General features: G+C 43.2%; 1 protein-coding gene across 1 annotated transcript; it reads left to right on the top strand.

Moving 5' to 3' along the window:
• Positions 1 to 1,651: 1,651 nt before the first annotated feature.
• LOC108935808 (tetranectin-like) lies at positions 1,652 to 5,566 on the top strand. Its single transcript, XM_018754685.1, has 3 exons — positions 1,652 to 2,207; positions 3,186 to 3,284; positions 4,310 to 5,566. Exons 1-3 carry the CDS (start codon positions 2,114 to 2,116, stop codon positions 4,708 to 4,710), a joined length of 594 nt encoding a protein of 197 aa, XP_018610201.1. The 5' UTR covers positions 1,652 to 2,113; the 3' UTR covers positions 4,711 to 5,566.
• Positions 5,567 to 22,541: the final 16,975 nt, after the last annotated feature.

The following is a 22,541-nucleotide window of genomic DNA, read 5'->3' as shown; positions in this document are numbered from 1 at the left end:
TCAGAACATGTCAAGGGCGCCCTGGCTCCCCTTGGGATGGCTTCTCTGCACTCCGCTTCATGCAGTGCTGTATCTCGGTTAGTTATGGTAGCAAGTATGATGCACTGCTGCAGATGCTCAGGGGCGAGCACTTGGTGGAACGTCTGCAGCACCAAGTCTTCCTGGAGGGCTGAGGAGTACTCAGGGTATACTCGGCACACTAGAAGTTGTCAGTGGCCACTGCCCCTAAAGCTTCCCCTTTGCTGTGACATCTGACCATGAGCTATCCGCCACTGGCGCCCTGTGCTTTTCACAGATGAGAGCAGGTTCACCCTGAGCACATGTGACAGACATGAAAGGGTCTGGAGAAGCCGTGGAGAACGTTATGCTGCCTGTAACATCGTTCAGCATGACCGGTTTGGTGGTGGGTCAGTGATGGTCTGGGGAGGCATATCCATGGAGGGACACACAGACCTCTACAGGCTAGATAATGGCACCCTGACTGCCATTACGTATCAGGATGAAATCCTTGGACCCATTGTCAGACCCTACGCTGGTGCAGTGGGTCCTGGGTTCCTCCTGGTGCATGACAATGCCCGGCCTTATGTAGCGAGAGTATGCAGGCAGTTCCTGGAGGATGAAGGAATTGATACCATTGAATGGCCCCCACGCTCGCCTGACCTAAATCCAATAGAACACCTCTGGGACATTATGTTTCGGTCCATCCGACGCCGCCAGGTTGCACCTCAAACTGTCCAGGAGCTCAGTGCTGCCCTGGTCCAGATCTGGGAGGGAATACCCCAGGACACCATCCGTCGTCTCATTAGGAGCATGCTCCGACGTTGTCAGGCATGCATACAAGCACGTGGGGGCCATACAAACTACTGAGTACCATTCTGAGTTGCTGCAATGAAATTTCAGCAAAATGGACTAGCCTGCCGCATCATTTTTTCACTTTGATTTTCGGGGTGTCCTTGAATTCAGCCCTCTGTAGGTTGATAATTTTCATTTCCATCAAATGATGTGGCATCCTTTCGTTCCTAACACATTACCCAGTCCATATCAGTATAAATATCCAGAATGATTTTTTTTTTTCCCCATTGAGATCTGATGTGTTTTCAAAGTGTTCCTTTAATTTTGTGAATCCACAACAGCCCCTGTCAGCCAACCAGCCAATGTTAACAACTGCTTTTTCCTGAGCAGGGTTGCAGTGAGCTGGGGCCTATCCTGGGAGAATGAGTTGCAGGGCTTGGGGGAAGGGGAGGCACCCTGGGCAGGATGCCAGTCTATCGTGGGGCACCCCAAGCACGACTCGAACCCCAGACCTGCCACACAGCAGGCACCGGCCAAACCCGCCCCCTGCGCCCCCACCAGCACCGTTACAATATTATGAAACCTAATGGATAATCAGTAGAAGGCGCTGTTCAAGCAAGCAAAAAATGTTATGTGACGTCGTGTTACTAAACAACTTTATTCAATAAAGTTTGGCAAAAAAAATGAAATCCTCAGACCGAGAATATCATTTGCATTGATACTCGCCGATACATTTTGCCGTACGTCGTTGTTCCAATAAACGTTCATAATTAACGGTGTCCGTGCGTCCTTCTCTGTCTCATCTGAACCTAGAGCAACGCGCTACAATAGTATTTACTTGTGTAGTGGAGCAGGCGTACCTCTGCGGCGAGCGCGTTGCATCCATGTCTGATATTTAATATGCAGCTTTGTACTAGTTAATTTACAGTAACAGTGGAGGTAGCTTATTATTGTTCATCATAGTTCGGTAATAGTCGAGAGGGTCCTCGCACGAGCTACACTTAGTAATGTTGAATTTGAATCCTGTGTTTGCGGGGCGGTGATTTCCTCATTTCACTTTTCTTAAACACACGTACTTGTCAGATTGTCAACGCAAAACGGTCTCAGTAACTCATGTGCAGCACATCGTCTTTCGGAGTTTCTGCGAGGCCACACACGATTGCAGGCTCTCACGCACACACTTCCGTTCCGTCTGTCACCGGCGCCTTTCACTCACTGACAACAGACAACGTGTTCCATGCGATTTTTTAACACTCCGGTTTACATTCTGTGGGAATTATACACTGTATCGTTGAGGAAACATCAATTGTAAAGACCAGTCATGGAAGTGAAGGGCTCGCGCCTGCTGCTCTGCGTCCTGCTCGCGGCGCACTGCGCGTCCTCACAGAGCGCGCCCAAGAAGCCTGGAAAGAAAGGTAGGAGCGCTTCGTACCCAGGTTCTCTCTGCTCGATTTTTAATGATCCGGGCAACACATGAGTCGTATAACGGGCTCTTCAGCTTTCTCCGCAGTCGTTGCCAACTATAGGAAAGCTGTAATTTTGGGCAGAAAAGTGTCCAGAAACATGCTGGAAGTTGATATGTTACATTTGCAGGCTTATTTACTGGATGTTTTTGGGTGTAGGGCCACCCTTGCTAACCACTGTAACTTTATGAGTTGTGAAGTTGTGTCTTGTAGGTATTTTGTACTGATTACAGAGAATACAAATATATAATATACTCTACTGTCAGTGTATTGTTTTCACCCAGTTCTTTTCTGTTCTCAGAAAAGAAAACTCGAGTGGTGCACAAAGTCCTCACTGGTCCCACATTTCATACTTTCCAAAGGACAAAGTCTTACTGGAACTGTAGAATTAATTCATAGCAGTGCAAAAGGTGCAATATACAGTAGGTTTTGCCAAATGAAAAACTATGGCATTAAAAAGAATAAGACCATACAGTATGTGCTGTGATAGAGTTGGAGGGTCAAGACACAGAGTGGAACCAAAGTCCCATTTATATTTCATTAAAATTTAACTTAGAACTACAAGTACCTGCCAAAATAAAGGAGACACATATAAAGTGTCTTTATAAGGCGCTGGGCCACAATCCCTCAGCACCTCTACCCTTTATTCTACCAGTTACCTGTATTCATAACACCATTTCAAAATTTTTTGAAAAGAAAATACTGTATTACTATACGACATTTCCCACTGGACTGCTTTTACATATTTTACCACAGTTTACAGCATGGACTCCAGCAATACACTGGTTTTTCAAATGTCCCATTTCGTTGGGTTCTCTGTGCTTCACACACATTTTTAGATACAACTTAAGTGCTATGAAAGACCCACCAAATTTTCACTGTACCCCTGGCATGGACTTTTCTCAAAGAGCATGACATTCTTCTGTTTAGAGGGTGCAAACACAGCTGCCATTGAAGAACTGAAGAAGCAGGTGGAGAACATCATGCAGGAGCTGAGCCTTCTGAAGGAGCAACTGGCCCTTTTAACAGGTTTTATGTGGGTGGGGCAAAGCTATGGTGGTAAAAACATTCCTTGTGGATCAAAGACTCTTAAGACTAAAGTTCAAGAGGATCTGCGAACCAAGAGTCAAGCTATTGCCACTGCTGTAATGGTAGACATTTCTGGGACAACACCACTGAAATACCACAAGGACAGAACATTATACTGAAGTAAAAACTCTGATGTCTCCTTAGTACAGCTGTCCGTATTCATACACAAAACACATTGACCTACACCCACTGAGCTGAGATTTGGTGAAGTAGAATAGTTAATGTATTGTATTTAAATTATTATTCTTAGTTACATTATTGGGGGGTGCGGTGGCGCAGTGGGTTGGACCGCAGTCCTGCTGTCCAGTGGGTCTGGGGTTCAAGTCCCGCTTGGGGTACCTTGCGACGGACTGGCGTCCCGTCCTGGGTGTGTCCCCTCCCCCCCCTCCGGCCTTACGCCCTGTGTTGCCGGGTAGGCTCCGGTTCCCCGTGACCCTGTAAGGGACAAGCGGTTCTGATAATGTGTGTGAGTTACATTATTGTTTTTCAGCATTATTTATATTGATATAACTAGTTGCCATGGAGACTACCACATGATGCACCTGTGCTTAGGTTATAGCAGTGGATGATCTAAAATTGCTCTGAAAGCATGTGGCAAAGGCGACACACTTATGCACTTTTCAAGGACTCAGTGTCGAAATTCCACTGTTTATCGTGTTTATCATGTACATCTGATCGTGATACAATGTAATGTAACCAGAGAACAAGTTGAAATTCCCCATTTGTTGCAGGCATGTATGTAACGTGCTGTTTATGGTGCATGGTGGAGAAGCAATATTTTATTAACACAAGAGTAACACTCAGGTGTTTCTCTACTCGAGTTGTTGAGGTTATTGCTGTTTTTTGATGTATTTGACTGCTGCATTTGTATTTATTTCTGACTTGTGTACTTTATTTAATGCATCGTGTCTAACGGCATCATTTTGCTTTTGATTTTGCTCACACTCTTCCACCTTTTCTCCCAGTTTGTCTGAAAGGAACCAAAATCCATGGAAAATGTCTCTTAGCAGATGGTGTGAAGAAGCAATACCATACAGCCAGCGAGGATTGTATAGCCAAGGGTGGAACCCTTAGTGTCCCGCGGACGGATGAGGAGAACGAGCAGCTGCACGAGTATGTCCGCCAGAGCATGGGGCCGGAGGAGCACGTGTGGCTTGGCATTAATGACATGGCAAGTGAAGGCGACTGGGTGGACCATGCAGCTTTCAGCGTGCGCTACAAGAACTGGGAGACAGAAATCACCCACCAGCCTGATGGTGGACGGGTGCACAACTGCGTGGTGCTCTCCACCACCGCCAACGGCAAGTGGTTTGACGAGAACTGTCGGGCAGAAAAGGCCTCTGTGTGCGAGTTCAACATTATCTAAACTCAATCAAAGCAGTCATTCTCAGAAACATTGGTCCTGATCCCATGTTGCCTGTTTGTTTAATATAATCATGATATAAGCAGGAGTCACCATGAGAGATGGGCAGAGCTGGGCAGTCCTCCCCTTCTTCCTCAGGTTACGCCTCTTACAGTATATTATACAGCATCTGGAATTTGTCATTATGCTGTGAGCATAAAAGAATGGAAGAAATATTTCACAACTCTAAGCCAGTACATTTCTTTTCCAAATAAGCTCTAGAACCTCAATTCCACAGTATATGCATGTGTTTTTCTTCCAGGGGGCTGGAAAACTTACTGGGCTTTACCTTATAATTAGATTAAGTTAAATATCCCATTGTATTCGAGCTAATATCAAATGTGTGTTAACTTCCATGTAGCTTGCATTATAATACGATATTCTTCAGGGGGACTCTAACAAATCTTCATTCAACTGAAATGTCAAATGGGCGAAGCGTTATTACAAATTTCAAAGTGACTTTTCTTTGTACTTTATTGAATTTAGTACATTTGCAGTATTGCTGCTGGTGTCTTCTGCCAGTATATGAACAATGATTATTATTCTTAGTTTAATGACAGAATAAAACCTGTAGAAATCTGGGTCATTTCCCCATCATTTGAAACACTTCCACCTTGGAACACTGTATGTGTTGAAATTACAGCACACGGGGGTTTATAAAGGCTTTTTTTCCTGACAGCTGCGATCCATAAGCTAAATATTGGGTGTAAAACAAACACATGAAATATGTAATCAAATTTAATCTGGTTATTGGGACAGTTATTTAAATTTAATAGCCTAATGGGAACATGGGGGTGTGGTGGCACAGCGGGTTTGGCCTGTGCCTGCTCTCTGGTGGGTCTAGGGTTCGAGTCCTGCTTGGGGTGCCTTGCAACGGATTGGTGTCCCCTCCTGGGTGTGTCCCCTCCCCCTCCAGCCTTGTACCTTGTGTTGCCAGGTTAGGCTCTGGTTCACCGCAACCCTGCTTTGGACAAGGGGTTTCATTCAATGTGTGTGTATCCTAATGTGAGCATTTAAGAACATGTACATTTACAATATAGGCTGACATTAGGATATTCAGTATGACAAAACTCTCTGGTGACACACTATTTCAACATATCACAGTGTGCTTTTCATTCCACTCAACCTTGAATTATCAATCTGTCCAGCAAAGGATAATATCACATGGGAAACAATGCACATTCTCCACCTTTATCCTCTACACACCTGTATTTTCAACATTTCACAATGTTTTAAAATATTCATAACTTATTTGTAGTTTGCTATTAAAACAATCATCCATATTTTTAGATGTGTGCAATATTCTTCCTAATATTAAAAAAATGATCATTTAAAAAAAGATATTCAGAAATAGAAGTTTTGAGAGGGAATAGGAAACACTCAGTCAAAATCAGTAACTGCTTGTCAAAGTCATGGCAGTTCAGAACCCATCCCAGAAGCACAAGGCACAAGGCTAAGCGGGGTGCACCCTAGACAGGATGGCAGTCCGCTGCAGGGAACCAACACATAATCGCACACAGGGGCATACCTATGAATTTTAGGCCCCCGTGAAGAATATTGGCCCCCCTAAATAAACCTCTGAGGGGCCAAGTAGCAGTTCCTGCCCACCCCTTTGTGTCATTGACACCACAAGTTCTATTATAAAAATAGATCTAGGAGAACCAAACTGTTTGCTTTAATAACATAAAAATATCAAAAAAAATTCAATGCCAGCTCTGTACCTTTCGGAGACAAGTGCGTGATGGCTGGCATGTTTCAACAATGACACACTTCAGAACTCCTGTGATGTGTCAGCAGAGAACATGTTTGATCCATCCTTACGCACGTAGTGCATACTGATCTTCTCCCCATCATCAACCAGTGTCCTCACATTCTCTTTCTAAGACATCTTTGTTCTTTGTAAGTAACCCTTTGTCCATAGCACACTTTTATTCTGGCTATCGCTGCTACCCACAAACCTGATGGGAGCCCACAACAGGGCCACAGAGGGCCAGTAAATGTCCCCCTAAGGTAGGAGATGCATATTTCTACAGTTCACAATAACATCCTGGATCCAGTCCAGAGTGCTCAAGGTCTTTGAGCAGGTTTCTGTACACCATGGTGTCATCAATAAAGGTATACACATGTAACTCTTTGTCTGCTTGAGATTTGAGGAACAAGGTATGTCCTGGGAGGATGAAAGTCCCATTGGCATCATTGATGGACACCTAGTGGGAATTGTGTTGCTTCCTCTTCCTGCAGGGAGATGGATGAGGCTCAGTCGTGATCCTCACAACTCACATGATAAGCTCTGAGATCTAGAATAAGGGCTGCGTGTGTGTGTGTGTGTGTGTGTGTGTGTGTGCTGTGATATCCATTATACCTTTCAAATACAGCTTATTTGAGCAATTGATAGCATAGTGGTTAAAGCTGTTACCTTTAGTTCTGAAGATCACAGGTTTCAATCTCACTAATGTTGTACTGTTAAGAAAGGTACATACACTAACTTGTCCCAGTAAAATTACCAAACTGTATCACTGGGTAAATATTTGTCAGCAGCTTGACATTATACATTGTTCTGGAGAAATGTGTCAGCTAAATAAATAAATGTAAATATCAAAGAGCTGTCACCAGTCATGACCCCACTAACCATCTTATCATGCAGATGGAAACCAGGGAGATGAAAGCCAGGAAAAGCAGGGGAGGCTATAGTGGAAACACAACAAAGCCAATCAGGAAGGAGAGAACTCTGCATCCTGCCAGGATGTGGTCAAGGTTATACTAGTTGAGATGTTTCCCTCTGTGACCATTCTGGTTGTCTTTGTCTCTCTGAAGGAGAACACATGGGAGAGCGAACAAGCCACAGAGGATAAGCTCACTGGTATTTTTCTGCAAAACAATTTGACTGAGCATGCTGAAATGTCTGCATTCAGGCTCACAGTTGGACATGCTCAGGTAGAAGCTCTTGGGCACTGTCAGCTTGCCCTCTGGTTTCTCATTGTCCCTGTGGCTGAAGATTTCTTCCTGTGAGCCCATCACCTGCACCTTGATGTCCGTGTGCTGATGGCTGCATTTGGCCTGGCTTATGCTGGTGAAAATCAGCTCTGCTTGAATACCGGTTGGCAGGATTACCGTCCACGACACTGTTAAGTCAGGCTTCATCCCCCTGGCCATCCCAGAGTGGCCAGCAGGACAGGGACACCCTCTTGTAGCTCTCTGTTAAAGAGAAGGGCAACAAATCAACAATGATGTAAACACAGAAAGCCCTGCATCCCCACCGGCCAATGGCAGTGGGCCCAAAAAAAAACATCAAATATTAAATGATCTGTTATTGATTTAGGGGACAAAGTCATTTAGAGATGAAAAAAACATCTAGTGATGTCCTCTCAGGAGTTTCCCCATATCCAATACCCAACCAAAATAAATGAATGTAGCATCAAAAGTGAAAGAAAACCCCAACATTCAGTTAAAAGCACATTTGTTACAATCCAACCCTGTACCAGAACACAGCTAGTTTGCCATTTTCCTCACATTTGTAGATTCCTCCTCTGCCCAGTAAAGGTCATAAAAGCAGTCTGACAGGGAATACTTGCATAACAGACTGAAGAAAACAAAATCAGAAAATAAGTAGTGTGTTTTGCATGGGATATGTAATACAAAAAATGAATAAAGAACCATTAACCATGAATGTAAAAGGTTATCCATGAGTGGACTGGAACATAAAACTAAAAGATGTTACTCCTACTATGTTTTGTTGCCTCTACCTGCAATTTCCCCAAGGAAAGAGACATCAAAGAAGGACTTGAGCTAAAACCATGGTTCCCAATCGGTATAGCGGTGACAGACGCATTGCCTTGGATCTGGACCTTGCGAATGCTTCCCGCAGGGCAGTAATGCTCCACCAAGGTGCCATCGTCCTCAGCCACTTGGAGCAGGTAACTGCTGTCGCAGCTGTAGCTTGATGGCAGGAGTGTCTGCAGGCCACCAGCAGGGGGCATAAACTGCAAGGCCCCTCCTGCTGTAGTGTGCAGGTTCCAGGTAATACTGCCAAGGGCTTGGGGGGAGGCATGAAGGGAGGGCAGGCATGGTGAGGGACACTACCGCTCAGACAATCCTTCCAATGCCTGCACACTGATGGAGATTGGGGAGGACCAGAGACACAGAGACAAACATGAAACAACACCTTTCAGAAACCCACACATATCATCTCAACTGCTTGCCCCATATGGGGTCGCAGGGAACCGGAGCCTAACCCGGCAACACAGGGCAGGGGGCTGGAGGGGGCGGGGACACACCCAGGACAGGACGCTAGTCTGTCGCAAGGCACCCCAAGCGGGACTTGAACCCCAGACCCACCAGAGAGCAGGGCCCGGTCAAACCCACTGCACCACCACATCCCCCCCTTTTCAGAAACCTGATCATCTAAATTTTGATTTCTAATAAATATTTATCTCAGCCTTATATCTGTGTTGTTAATCATGCATCTATTTACCTAGTGGAGTCAACCTGTGCAGATTCAGCAGACATGGAAATGTTGTGTGTATTATATGGATATGGTGGAGTGTTACCGATGGTCTTGTGGACTGCTACTGACAGCTGTGCGTCTGTTCTGCAGTGACAGGGTGGACAGTCCTGCCGAGGGCACAGTGACCTCATCTTGTGGTATGGAGCCCATTATAATCTTGCAGTTCGACTTTGGATTCTTCTTCTTTATGCGGAGGGAAAGAGCAACCTCATTCCTCAGATCCACAACACACACCACTGTAAACAAGAGACACGGAGCTTTACTTCAGAAAAACATGGTAATCCCCAAAATATACTCACTACAGTTGTTGGAGTTTGACTTTACAAGGACTTTCATTTAAATACTTTTCAATTAAAACACCCTACTTCAATTTATGAAACATTTCTTTGCCTTTAAGATGACCAAATTTGTATTTCACTGCTTCGTGGTCTTGTTCAAGGGTACTACAACCAGAAGTGGGATTCAAACCTGTGACCTTTGAGTCCAAAGGCAGCAGCTTTAGTCACTAAAGTGCCAGCTGCCCCATCCTATCACATCTATGCATGTTTAGTTTTTACGTCTATGTTGCACTATAGCTACAAAACAGCTAAGCACATGCAGGTAATGAACAAACACACACATTTTCTGAACCGCTCGTCCCATAGGGGGTAGCGGGGAACCGGAGCCTACCCAGCAACACAGGGCATAGGGCCAGGGGACACACCCAGGACAGGACACCAGTCCGTCACAAGGCACCCCACGCAGGACTCGAACCCCAGACCCACTGGAGAGCAGGACCCGGTCCAACCCACTGCGCCACCACACCCTCATAGGTAATGAACAGTCATACAATATTATACAGTAGAGTAATTAACAAAGGGAAAATGCCCTGTTAAGTGTATTGCTTCAGTTTTAATGGATTATTCTAGCATAAGTGGGTGTCAATTTTGGGTCTTAAGAATGCATAAAATAACATTGAAAATGATGGTCATTACATCTTCGCTTTATGGGAATTCACCACACAATGCATTTTTAAGGAACACATTACCTTCATAAGGTGGGGGGGGAGTTTATGCTCATGCTGAATTGATTTATATCAACATGTAGAATTACATACAGTCCTCAGGGTCAAGGAGGTCTATAGAACAATGACTCATGTTGCTGGTGCGGGAGGAACCTGGAATTCTGTCCCTCGTGCTGCTAAAAGTGACTCCCACAGCAGGGCCCCATTTCAGACCATTACAGCAGGTATCAGGAATCAGTATGTGCTGTGATTGAACCCTAGCAGCTGGCACATAAGACCCTTTATTCCAGTCAAGATATGGACGAGCTTGTCTATGCTTTGATCTACAGCAGAAACGACCACTGAAATGCCCCAAAAATGGGCTGTTGGAATCAAACCACATTCAGCCTACAGATAATTCAAAATGCTGCTGCAAGCTCTGTTCTTAGAACTAGGAAATAGGAACAAACACCAAACCTGAAGTCTTCAGTATGGCTTCCTGTTTAATTTAGAGCTTCCCTTGCCAGCTGTTCACTTCCTCATCAAAAAGTAAAGAAATATTAAAGCATGCAGTCATTTTTTATTTGCTTTTGTTCACATTATTAGTTGCACTTACTCTTTAAATATATAATGTCTTGAAGATACATGTTATATGTGATGATTTGTCATTTGCTTCAGCAACCCAAGTCTTGTAAACTGGACATTGGACAAAAGGAGTCCTCTTGCTTCCCAGAGTTCAACCGGGACTTTGGTTTCTCCAAAGCAATGTACATCTCAGAGAGCAATACAAAAAGTTCATTACATAAACAAAAGAAGAGATCTGAACATACTCTAAGTCAGTCTTCAAGACAGCACTATATAGGGATACACTGTATTATACTTTCTCTGCTCATGGATTAAAACATGAGCAGCGGTGACCAAATTTTAGTAATTTATTATTTAACTTGCTCACTGTGTGGGGGTCTGGAGTTTGAGCTCTGATTGGGGTGCCTAGAGACAGACTGACATCTCGTCCTGGGTGTGTCCCCACCCGTCCGGCCTTGTGGCCTGTGTTGCTGGGTAATGCTCTGGCTCACCGCAACCCCGCTTGGGACAAGCAGTTGTTGACAATGGATGGATGAACTAAGCCTTGCTTCTTGCACCCTGGAATATTTCATTCTTTCCAAATATGACACCATAAAGTTAGCTCCTCCTCCAGCAGACTGGAGTGCTCTAACACTGCTGTCCAGCACCCCAACATTTGGCATCTCCTCTCTCTTCATCTGGTAGAAAACACAGCTGCCTGGATTGTTTTGGAATATTACCAAATTACACACCAAGTCTTACACTTTGTTTATAGCATGCCAACTTTCTCATAGTTCCCAAGATCTGCTGGAAAACTGTAGGTGGCAGAGTGTTCAGTTACAGGACCCTTAAACTGGAATTAATTACTAACTGACGTGTAAGTGTAGAAAAGAAGCGCCGGCACAGACAAGGAGAGTTCGTGAGACGGGGGGGCTTTTATTCATGCGGGGAAGCAGACAGAGGGTGGAACGGGGAGACGGGGAACGGGTAGATCGTGGGGGAACTCAGTGTGTGGGGCTGCAGTCAGGGTCGGTGTTGGGGTCAGGGTTGCTGATGTCTTGAGGCCATTTCCATCGTTGGCTCCTCAGTCTCTCTCTCCCTCCCTCTCACTGCCTGGTCCAGGGAAAGAAATAGAGGCGTTAATTAGCTTCAGCTGCTGCTGGCCCGTCCCCGGCTCCGCCCCCTCTTCAGACCGCCCTGGTGTGCTACAGTAGGACACTCCTTCCATCAGTGTGTTCGAAGCATGACACATTGTTTTGAACAAGTCTCTCTCTATCCGATGACTGGGATGATGCCCAGCTAATCAGCTCTCTATGAATTTTCAATTTTTTGACACTGGTTCTATATCACCTTAATGAACTGTTTTTATTAGTTTATAGTCACTTCCCACACTTGCCCAGTGTAATACACTACAATGCTCAGTGCTCAGGAGGGGTGGGCAGCTGCTGCCACTTTGACCCAAAAAGGTTTATTTTTTCCCTTCTCTCATATTAGGAGTTTTTTTGTTTTCCTCTCCTCAGCTGTCAGTTTGCTTCATTAGCCACTGTTTGTAAACAATTGTCTTTGTCATTTTCATTTTCTTTTATCACTACTGTGTCACTTGTGCTCAGCTATTGAGTTCTCTGTGTTGCTCTGCTGAGAAGAGTGCTTCATAAAAATATGTTGAACTGAAGAATAATTCCTCTGAGGTCAGGGAGTGGTGAGCTGCTAATGAAATGTGGAGGAGCAATAAATAAGAACATGAAACAACCTTGGAAACTCCTCAGACTTGTAAAAAGAAGCTATTCTTTACAGTCAAGAATGAGTCACTGTTGTCTGAAACAGAGCCACATCCGAAATACTTCATCTGTTCTTAGACAGCAGTGTGGATCACTTTTGAGACCAGGGTTGAGAACTGCAGGAGCTGAAAGACAATGTTTTGCAGTTAAGGGAAAAGGGTTTTCTATAGAAACCAATTGCACCCACCATATCCCATAGAAGCTATTAGGCATTCATAAAGCTGTATACTTTTTTAAATACAGTGTAAAAGAAAAAAATCTTCTGTTGTTTTTGGATAATTTAATTTTACAGTAAGAGTTCTATCTGCTGAACTACTTACTTCTATAAGGCCATGCACAAGAGGTCTAAAATCAAAATTCCAGAGGCTGCCAGTTTTGGCTGCAGTGTGATGTAATGAGCTCCCCATCTCACTCAAAACTGCTGAATTCCTCTCATGAGCAGTCTCAAAACATATTTCTTGGCTCAATTTTCTATATATCTCTTGTCTTCTCCATAAATTTGCATTACATCATTTGTCACAAATACATTTAAATGTAAATATAAAAAGTTGTTGGGAAACCCTCTGATCATTCCAGTTGGTATGAAATAATGTGAGAACAGTGGTGGTGCTATCTCACATACCTGGGATGCTGACTGGAGTCACAAACACCTGGAAGGCCAAGGAGAGACCAGGTGAGGTGGGTGCCTTGTCCATCTCACAGTTCCTGAGAAACAGGCTGAAGTCTCCCAGTCTCTGGGCAAGCTGGGGATCCGTCAGCTTCTTTCTTATCGTGAACTCATTCACACGGTGATACTCCACCATCAATTCCTTCTTCAGGTAGTGGGGCAAGGTGCAGTTCATAAAAAGAACGGTGTGCTTTGGCAGGGCTTTAAAGTCCCACATCATGAAGTCATCGTTTGGAAAGCCATTGGGATAGTTTGGAGAAAAGAACTTGGAAGTGTACAAACAGCTTGGAAACATCACCTGGACCTTTGCTAGTGCTAAATGACAGGAGAAAAATAAAATAGGAAATCACAGATAACATGCATGTACTATTCAGTTAAGAAAAATAATTAGTTTGTATTTTTGTCCTTAAAAACTCAACAGTTCTATGCTGAGCAGGGGGCACAGTGGCACAGTGGGCTTGGACAGCTCCTGCTCTCTGGTAGGTCTGGGGTTCGAGTCCTGCTTGGGGTGCCTTGCGACAGACTGGTGTCCTGTCCTGGGTGTCCCCTCCCCCGCGAGCCTTGTACCCTGTGTTCTTGGGTTAGGCTCCGGTTTGCCATGACACCACTCGGGACAAGCGGATTCACACAGTGTGTGGGTCTGTGCTGATGAGGCCAGGGCAAATGTAAAGAGGTCTTTGAAACCTTGAGGACTACAGCTGAGTTAGGGTAAAAATACCTCAGCGTAATGTATAAATGAGGTATATCTACTTCTGCAAGAGGTACCAGTAGGAATGGTTCTGTAGGATATTTTTACTTTGACTGGAAAAGCTACTGCTTTATTAGGTAAGACAATGAATATGGTTAATCTGTCAAAGCATCCTGAAATACACGTACTGGCCACTTTATTAGGTAGACCTGTTAAACTGCTCGTTAACGCAAATACCTAATCAGCCAATCACATGGCAGCATCTCAATGCATTTAGGCATTAAAAACGTGGTCAAGACAATCTGCTGAAGTTCAAACTGAGCATCAGAACGAGGAAGAAAGGTGATTTAAGTGACTTTGAATGTGGCATGGTTGTTCGTGCTAGACGGGCTGGTCTGAGTATTTTAGAAACCGCTGATCTACTGGGATTTTCACGCACAACCATCTCTAGGGTTTACAGAGAATGGTAAGAAAAAGAGAAAATATCCAGTGAACAGCAGTTCTGTGGGTGAAAATGCCTTGTTGATGCCAGAGGTCAGAGGAGAATGCCCAGATTCTTTCAAGCTGATAGAAAGGCAACAGTAAGTCAAATAATCACTCATTACAACCAAGGTATGCAGAAGAGCATCTCTGAATGCACAACATGTTGAACCTTGAAGAAGATGGACTACAGCAGCAGAAGACCACACCGGGTGTCACTCCTGTCAGCTAAGAACAGGAAACTGAGGCTACAATTCACACGGGCTCACCAAAATTGGATAACAGAAGATTGGAAAAATGCTTCCTGGTCTGAGTCTCGATTTCTGCTGCAACATTCAGAAGGTGGGGTCAGAATTTGGCGTAGACAACATGAAAGCATTGATCCATCCTGCCTTGTATCAATGGTTCAGGCTGATTGTGGTGGTGTAATGGTGTGGGGGATATTTTCTTGGCACACTTTGGGCCCCTTAATGTCACAGCCTGCCTGAGTATTGTTGCTGACCATGTCCATCCCTTTATGACTACAGTCTACTCATCTTCTGATGGCTACTTCCAGCAGGATAATGTGCCATGTCATAAAGCTCAAATCATCTCAAACTGGTTTCTTGAACATGACAATGAGTTCACTATACTCAAATGGCCTCCACAGTCACCAGATCTCAATCCAAAAGAGCACCTTTGGGATGTGGTGGAACGGGAGATTTGCACCATGGATGTGCAGCCGACAAATCTGCAGCAACTGCGTGATGCTGTTGTTAATATGGACAAAATTCTCTGAGGAATGTTTCCAGCACCTTGTTGAATCCATGCTACAAAGAATTAAGGCAGTCCTGAAGGCAAAACGTACTAGCAAGGTGTACCTAATAAAGTGGCTGGTGAGTGTATATGGCAAAGGTGTTAATTTCTGTCCACCACTGACTCATGATCTTAGGCACAATCGAAATGTTGAACCATGGTGGGTCCACTTTCCACTGCCATCGTGCCTTTTTTCCCTTTCCTGTTTCAGCCAGGGAGGCACTGAAAGAAACCCACTCAAAGACTTTCACAGCAACATCAGCCAATGTGAGAGCCCCAGAGGGATGTCTCCCTGATCAGTCTTTATTGCCTGTTTTTATTTGCCAAGGACATAAATAATTAATTACAGGGTGTTACAAGAGGTGTGTTCAGTGTTTTTCTGCCTTTTTGCCTAGTAACTTTACGCTTCTTTTGTTCTCAAAACCCCTCACCCTAAAGCCAAACCATCCAACCCCCATCATCCAGCTTACCTTAAACTGACCTCCCTCCAGGTAAGGCAGGACTAACAACCTTTTATGTCACGCTCTTGGTGTCCGCAGCCTGTCTTTATCAGATAACCTCTGACCTGGTGCCTGGTACAACCTGCTTCTCCCACACTGGTGTTACATTCCATAGCACAGAGCACAGCCTTAAACCCAGTACAAAAATATTACCAGTTACCATGCTTAACAATTTCTATGACTACTAAATTTTAACACCACAACCTCCATGGTCACCATCCCTTTGTGTAAGGCCAGGATAGTGAAGCTAGTTCCAGTTGGGCAGAAGGTCCCAATGGCAGCCTTCTCCTTCTGTTACTGGGAAACAATCTGAGCCTCTGCACAGCCATCAGGGTTTACCACCTGCTTCAGGCCCCCAGCAGAGAAATTTAGACAGAAGTCCTTGGATGGGAGGACTGTCAACACCCAGCTGAATGTTCGGTTGAACTCCAGGAAGGAGCAGGATTCCTTTTGTCCAATGTCCAGTTTACAAGACAAACTGGTGAAATCTGGGTATGGAAAATAGGAGAGAAAGCAATCTTAAATATACTACACAAAATATACACTCACAGTATAAAGTATGGATGTTCCAAGTAATTACCTTGGTAAGTGTGTTTTTTTTTTTTTTTTTTTTTTTAATTTAAATACAACTGAATAATAATATATAAAGCATTTTGGAAAGTTTGTCAAACCAATTCAGCACCCGGCCTCATGATTGCCACCGTGAAGAAATCCTCTGACCTGGGACAGGTGAACTCCACGGTCGCATTATGGGCATTGTGTACAATCACTGAGCTGTAACAGTTGTGCCTGGCACCCTTCACAGTGCATACCTTACAGGGCAACCCTGACACCTTCCAGGTGACAATCACAATGATTCCCCCTATCAGCAATGACTGTCACTGCTTACTGAAGGAGAAATCAACACAGGATGGAATGTAGCTTGACTCACGTGGAAGTAAACCAAGGGGTAAAAGTCTAGCTGTCCATTCGTCATCAATGAACACTTTTCCAAAATAGGGTCTAGTGGTCCAGAGCATATCCCAGAAGCATGGGGCATGGTTTAGGGTACAGGATACACCTTGAACAGGACTCAAATCTATTGGAGGGTGATCTCACTCATTCTCTCTCTCTCCCCACACACACGGGGCAATTTAGGGTCAGCAATTCAGTAAGAAACATCTTTGCACAATGGCAGGAAAGCTGTTGCAGACAACTTGCAAACTCCACATCAACTGCAAAAGGGTTGAACCTATATCCAAACTCTCACCACAGACACTGTGAGGCACCTGCACTACTTGCTGTGCCACCATGCCACCCCTAAGTGGCTTTTAAAAAAATGGTTGAGCTTTACAGTTGTTTTTTTAATTATCATTAGAATGTACGTGGCGTGAATTAGTGGTACGACTTCACGAATTTTCTGATTTCAAGCTGCAATGAAACAAAAACGAAAAATGAAAAAACCCTCACTGCTATGTTTAGTGAAGTTACCAGTAAGACTACTGTGCCTATTTCAAAAGCATCTGTTGGGAAGCACCTGTGCCACGATACCCCCACCACTGTGCTGTACTGAAGTAGCAGTACGGTTGTGTTTTTGTCCTAACTAAAGGCTTTCTATCACCATGACAGATGTTCATTTTGGTTTCACTTGTCCATAAAACCTTGTTCCAGAATTCCTTTCTTGCACTTTCACAGTCCTTCTGTGCTTATTGCTCACAAGGGTTTTTCTTTATATTTAGAAATATTTTTTTAGTCATGTGCTTTGTCTTTTCAGGGCCCTGCTGTCCAAAAATCTCACCCAGTTCTCTGATGAGCCTTTTATTTCTATTCATTTTCAAAACTGGCTTTCTTTCTTGTCACTGTGACTTATCTGGCCTTCATTTGGTTTTTGCTGATTAACTGAAGTTTCAAGTAGTTCAGCAGTTTCAAATAGTTCAGCCATGCCTAACACTTCTGAACTATTATGTGGATGAAATATGTGCAAAGTGACACACCTGGGCAGTTCGAAACATCTGTAAACCTGACTGATAATTGAAAATATTGGCGTTTTCCCCATGTTAGCCAGTGTTAGCATACAGGAACAAAACTTTAAGTTAATTCTGAGAAATTACCTAAATCCAGCACAGAGGAAGAAGGTAAACGGGAGATTTCCAGACACTCCTCTGTGTTTCCGATGTACTGGGGATCTGTGTTCATTCAACTGTTTCAAAGATGTGTAATTAACGTGTGACCCTGTATTTCTGTTATGCTGAACTGTTTATAGATGTTTATATAATGTATTGCATTGATGTATTTCATTACTGCGATTCCCTCAGTAAATATATCTTTGACTCGTTTAGTCCCACTAGAAATGTTCAGATTCAAACTCCATGACAATTTAAAAGCATCTGGAATTTTTGGTGAAATTTTTTAAACTTCTTAGATAATGATAATTGACCAGTCCTGGTAAAGCAGTGTAGCCTTTTTTTTCCTAGTTTTGTATTAGCTATCCCTATGTACACTTATCCCTCATATGATGGGGTCCTGTACAATGGAAAAACTTCAACAATGGTTTATGAAAATATATACTTTAATTGAAAATATACACCACGGCTTTTGCTACCTTCTACACTGGTGGAAAACAGGTCAATGAAGGAAACAATCATAAAAAGTGTGGGAAATAAATGACAAATTAAATAATTTAGTGTAGTACCTTGGCATTAATTCAGAAGGCAGTTTTTAGAGAAAACAAGTCATCCTGTAGGCTGTGCAGCTGCTTAAACATGAGAATTTTCCATGTTTTCTAATTAATGGTGATGCTTATTTCTTGATATTGGTTTTTTTTTGAAGTGTGTAGATGTAGTGATATGCAGTAAGTCATTCTCATCAGCCTGTAAACTTGAAAATATTTAAAGTTTAAAAGTTTATTGCTGTAACATCTGTTTTCTTTTTTTGTGACATTTGCAAGTTTTGGATTTTGGCCTACAACTGACATGATCATTTAAATTCCTTAGAAATGTTTTGTTTGCATAAGGTCAATAAAGTACAAGATTTCTGATAGTTTATCCCTACCATGGGACAGGCTTTTGCTGCCTTCACAAATTAAAAGGCTATTTTGTAACGTAAATGTTTGCAAAAAAGTTTTGGAAAAGTTAACTACATAGAAGTTATTAGCTGTCTCTTCGTGAATTACTCTCAGGTCAGTGATAAAAATATAAATGTTTTTACTTCAGCTTTATTATCTTAAACACTTTTATTTCTTATTCCCCACTTTCTGAAAGTGGGCTCATGGGTTAAATCTGGCTATTACCACATAGTGCAATGCTTGCAAAATGAGCTCTCCTTGTTCAGAATTAGACCCACATTACACCAGTCTAAGAGACACACACACACACACACACACACAAAATGCCTACTACCACTTGTCCCCAGCAGGGGTTCGCAGCGAGCCGGAACCTAATCCAGCAACACAGGGCGCAAGGCTGAAGGGGGAGGGGACACACCCCGGACAGGACACCAGTCCACTGCAAAGCACCCCAAGTAGGACTTAAACCCCAGACCAACCACGGAACAGGCCCCAGTTAAACCCGCTGCACCCCCAATCAGGCTAACAAAATAAGATAAAATAAGAAAACTGAAATAACCATAAGAATACCACTATGTAACACCAATAGTGAAATGCTGGTTGCCGAAATGCAGTCGCTTCCAGCAAGTTCAAGTTGTTTTTATTGTCATTCCTCTATACAGCTTGTATACAGTGGAATGAGATCGAGAATTCAGTTCCCAGAAAAAACACCAAAGGAGGAAGGATGGACAGATGGGTGAATCAAAGGTAATGGCAATGGTAAGAGTAATGCTACAAAACTAATTCCAAACCTCTGTAAGTATTCATGTCACATTATGTAAGTATTCTGCATCAGACAGCCTAAACAGATGAAGAAGTGCCTCATTAGACTTTACAGATTACAAAGACTAAAAATACATAAACAGTCATGAAGTTTGTTTCACTAATGTCATTAAATAAAAGACAGCATAAAACACCTGTAATTTAGTTGACAGGACATTCAAATTTAATTTATCAGTGATATACCATCCTTGTGGGGAAAAAATCATCATCAAAATGACCAATTATCATTGTTAAAGTAGACGATCTGTAGGATTTTCCATACACATATTATGAAGATGATGGACAGTGAGAATCTGGGCAAAGTGGAAGTACAATCTGTACAGCGTCCTACCTGAGACACAGAGCGAAAGCCACAGGGACACATCCAAGAACAGCACGGTGTAATCTGATACCACGTGTCTGAAATAGACACATAGTGTGAAACTACAGGTAACTTCCAAAATAGACAAAATTCCACTATCTGAGGTGGGTAAGTGCAGTCAGAAACAATACTCAATTAAAAATACTTTCATTTTTAAAAAGATTAAGTAAAAATTCTCACAAAAATATACTGGAGTAAAACTAATAAAACTACTCAGCTACGAAGTTGCTTTGATTCAGGTGGGTAGAGCAAAATTAATTAATTAATTAAACTTTACAACGTTCTGGATCACCAGCATTGTTAGCATCTTAAAGAGATAGTTACCTTTACGTATCTTTTCAATAAATCAGCAATATGAAGAAAATTACATATTGACTGGGGCTTTAAGTCCTCTGGATGAGACCGCGTCGTGTAGGAAACTGGTTCAGACATTTCACTTTCCTTGTTGGAAGCATCTTCAGGGAGCTTCCACATCCTGCAAAGGCTGGATGTGAAATGGAATGTTCGACAAGGGTGGGCGTATTTATGGGCGGTGTGGGGGTCGAAGGTCGTAGCGGATGGTCCCATTGGGTAGTGTCCCTGCTGTGTTTTCCAAAGCTGGCACCTTTAGTCAAAGCAGTTTACAGCTCTATACATATCTATTCTGGAGCAGTACAAGGTACAAGCACAATGCAAATGCAGTACTTCACATGGCAGGTTTCAAACCAGCAAACCATGGGTTAGAAGACATTCTCCTTTACCACCACTAATATCCCTTTACAGGAAAACCCAGACACAAAGATACACCATTGAAATAACTAACAAATAAAAAAGAGCAATTTATACAAAAAATTAAAAACAAGGGATGTGAAAACACCAATTTGGAAAATTTGTTAGATGTGAGAAAGTTACTGATAATGTTTATTCCAGCAACAGGAATTTAAAAATGAACTCCTTAGTTATTTAATTTATTATATGCTGCTAAATTATCTCTGTAGAAATGCAGGGAAAATGAATTCACTGTGATTTACACACACACACACACACACACACACACACACACACAATGTCTGAAACCGCTTGTCCTGAGCGGGGTCGTGGCAAACCGGAGCCTAACCGAGCAACGCAGGGCGCAAGGCTGGAGGGAGGGGACAGACCCAGGACGTCAGTCCATCACAACGCAGTCCAAGCAGGACTTGAGCCCCTGACCCACCAGAGAGCAGGCCCTGGCCAAACCTGCTGTGCCACCACGGCCCACACACGCACACACACACTGACTGAAACTGCTTATCCCAAGCAGGGTCACGGCAAGCCGGAGCCTAACCTGGCAACATAGGGCGTAAGGCTGGAGGGGGAGGGGACCCACCCAGGATGGGACACCAGTCCATCACAAGGCACCCCAAGCAGGACTCAACCCAGACCCACCAGAGAGCAGGCCCTGGCCAAACCTGCTGTGGACCAGCCTCCCCACCCCCTTTTGATTTAGTACAACCTATTTCATCTAAAAGATGCGAACTGACACAATTGGCTTGTTTGTGCTTTTGGGCAGTTTTCAGCAAAGCATAAAACTGCTGATGGGCTGAGATAATCATAGGGACATGACAAAAAAAATCAGTTCATCCACAAACACCTGCATTAGAAATGTGCTCTCAAGCAGTAACAGCTGTTCATCATTTCCTGCCCTTCACATACCCTTCATATTTCCAGTTGCAATAGGCTGTATTTCAAACAATTTAGTAGCACAGCAACACTTATAAGAAACAGCAGACACTGGATTTGAGGCAACTTATGTATCATGTGAAACTAATCAGTCAAATATAACTAAGTCCTGGTATTGCAGATAAGCACAGCTGTTTTTTGAACATAGAGCACCTGGTTTCATCCCATTGTTGTGTCCTCTATTGTCATGTGCTGAACATTTCCCTCATTCTGTGTTACAGAACCATTCATAAGTGGGTTGTACAAATCACTTTAGTGATTTTACTGATTAGTATTTTAAAAAAGCCTATATGCAGCTACTCATGTAATGTGTACCCGTATATACGGAGATAATGTGTGACAATTGACTGTACTCAAGTATCACATGTCTGCATCTAGATCTCTCCTTCTGTTAATGAAATGTACTTTTGTATTGTTCTTTCAGATATCTCACTTTGGAGAAAAGCCTCTGCTAAATGAATAAATGTAAATGTATGATCCTGTGCATTGGTTAAGGATGTAAGTCATGATGTGGAGTTAGTTATGTAACCTACTAGTATTGCAATACATGTTCTATTTACTGTATGTATACTGACCAACATAAGTTACTGCTGAGCTTCTCTTTAGTCAGGGACCACATCGGACCAATAATGCTCACTTTTCCATACAGTAGCAGGGTTCCAACTTTAGAACTGAAACACATGGATGAGAAAACCAACACCTATCATTCTTAATTCATGGTTAAAATGGTGTAAAATCCCCTCTTTTATGTTTTTTGACTAGTGACTGTCAGGAAGATGTTTACTTCCATAGCTGCTGCCTGTGAATCCTTCGCCAAATTACCTTTTACAAGCTGTACTGACATTAGCTGATTAAAATGCATAAATACAACACCTGGGAAAGCATCACATGTTTTTGCAATACAAAAAAACAG

Source organism: Scleropages formosus, chromosome 8, assembly GCF_900964775.1.
Source record: "Scleropages formosus chromosome 8, fSclFor1.1, whole genome shotgun sequence".
NCBI classification, from domain to species: domain Eukaryota; kingdom Metazoa; phylum Chordata; class Actinopteri; order Osteoglossiformes; family Osteoglossidae; genus Scleropages; species Scleropages formosus.
The sequence above is the reverse complement of the archived record's forward strand: the minus strand, read 5'-3'. Positions and strand labels throughout refer to the sequence as shown.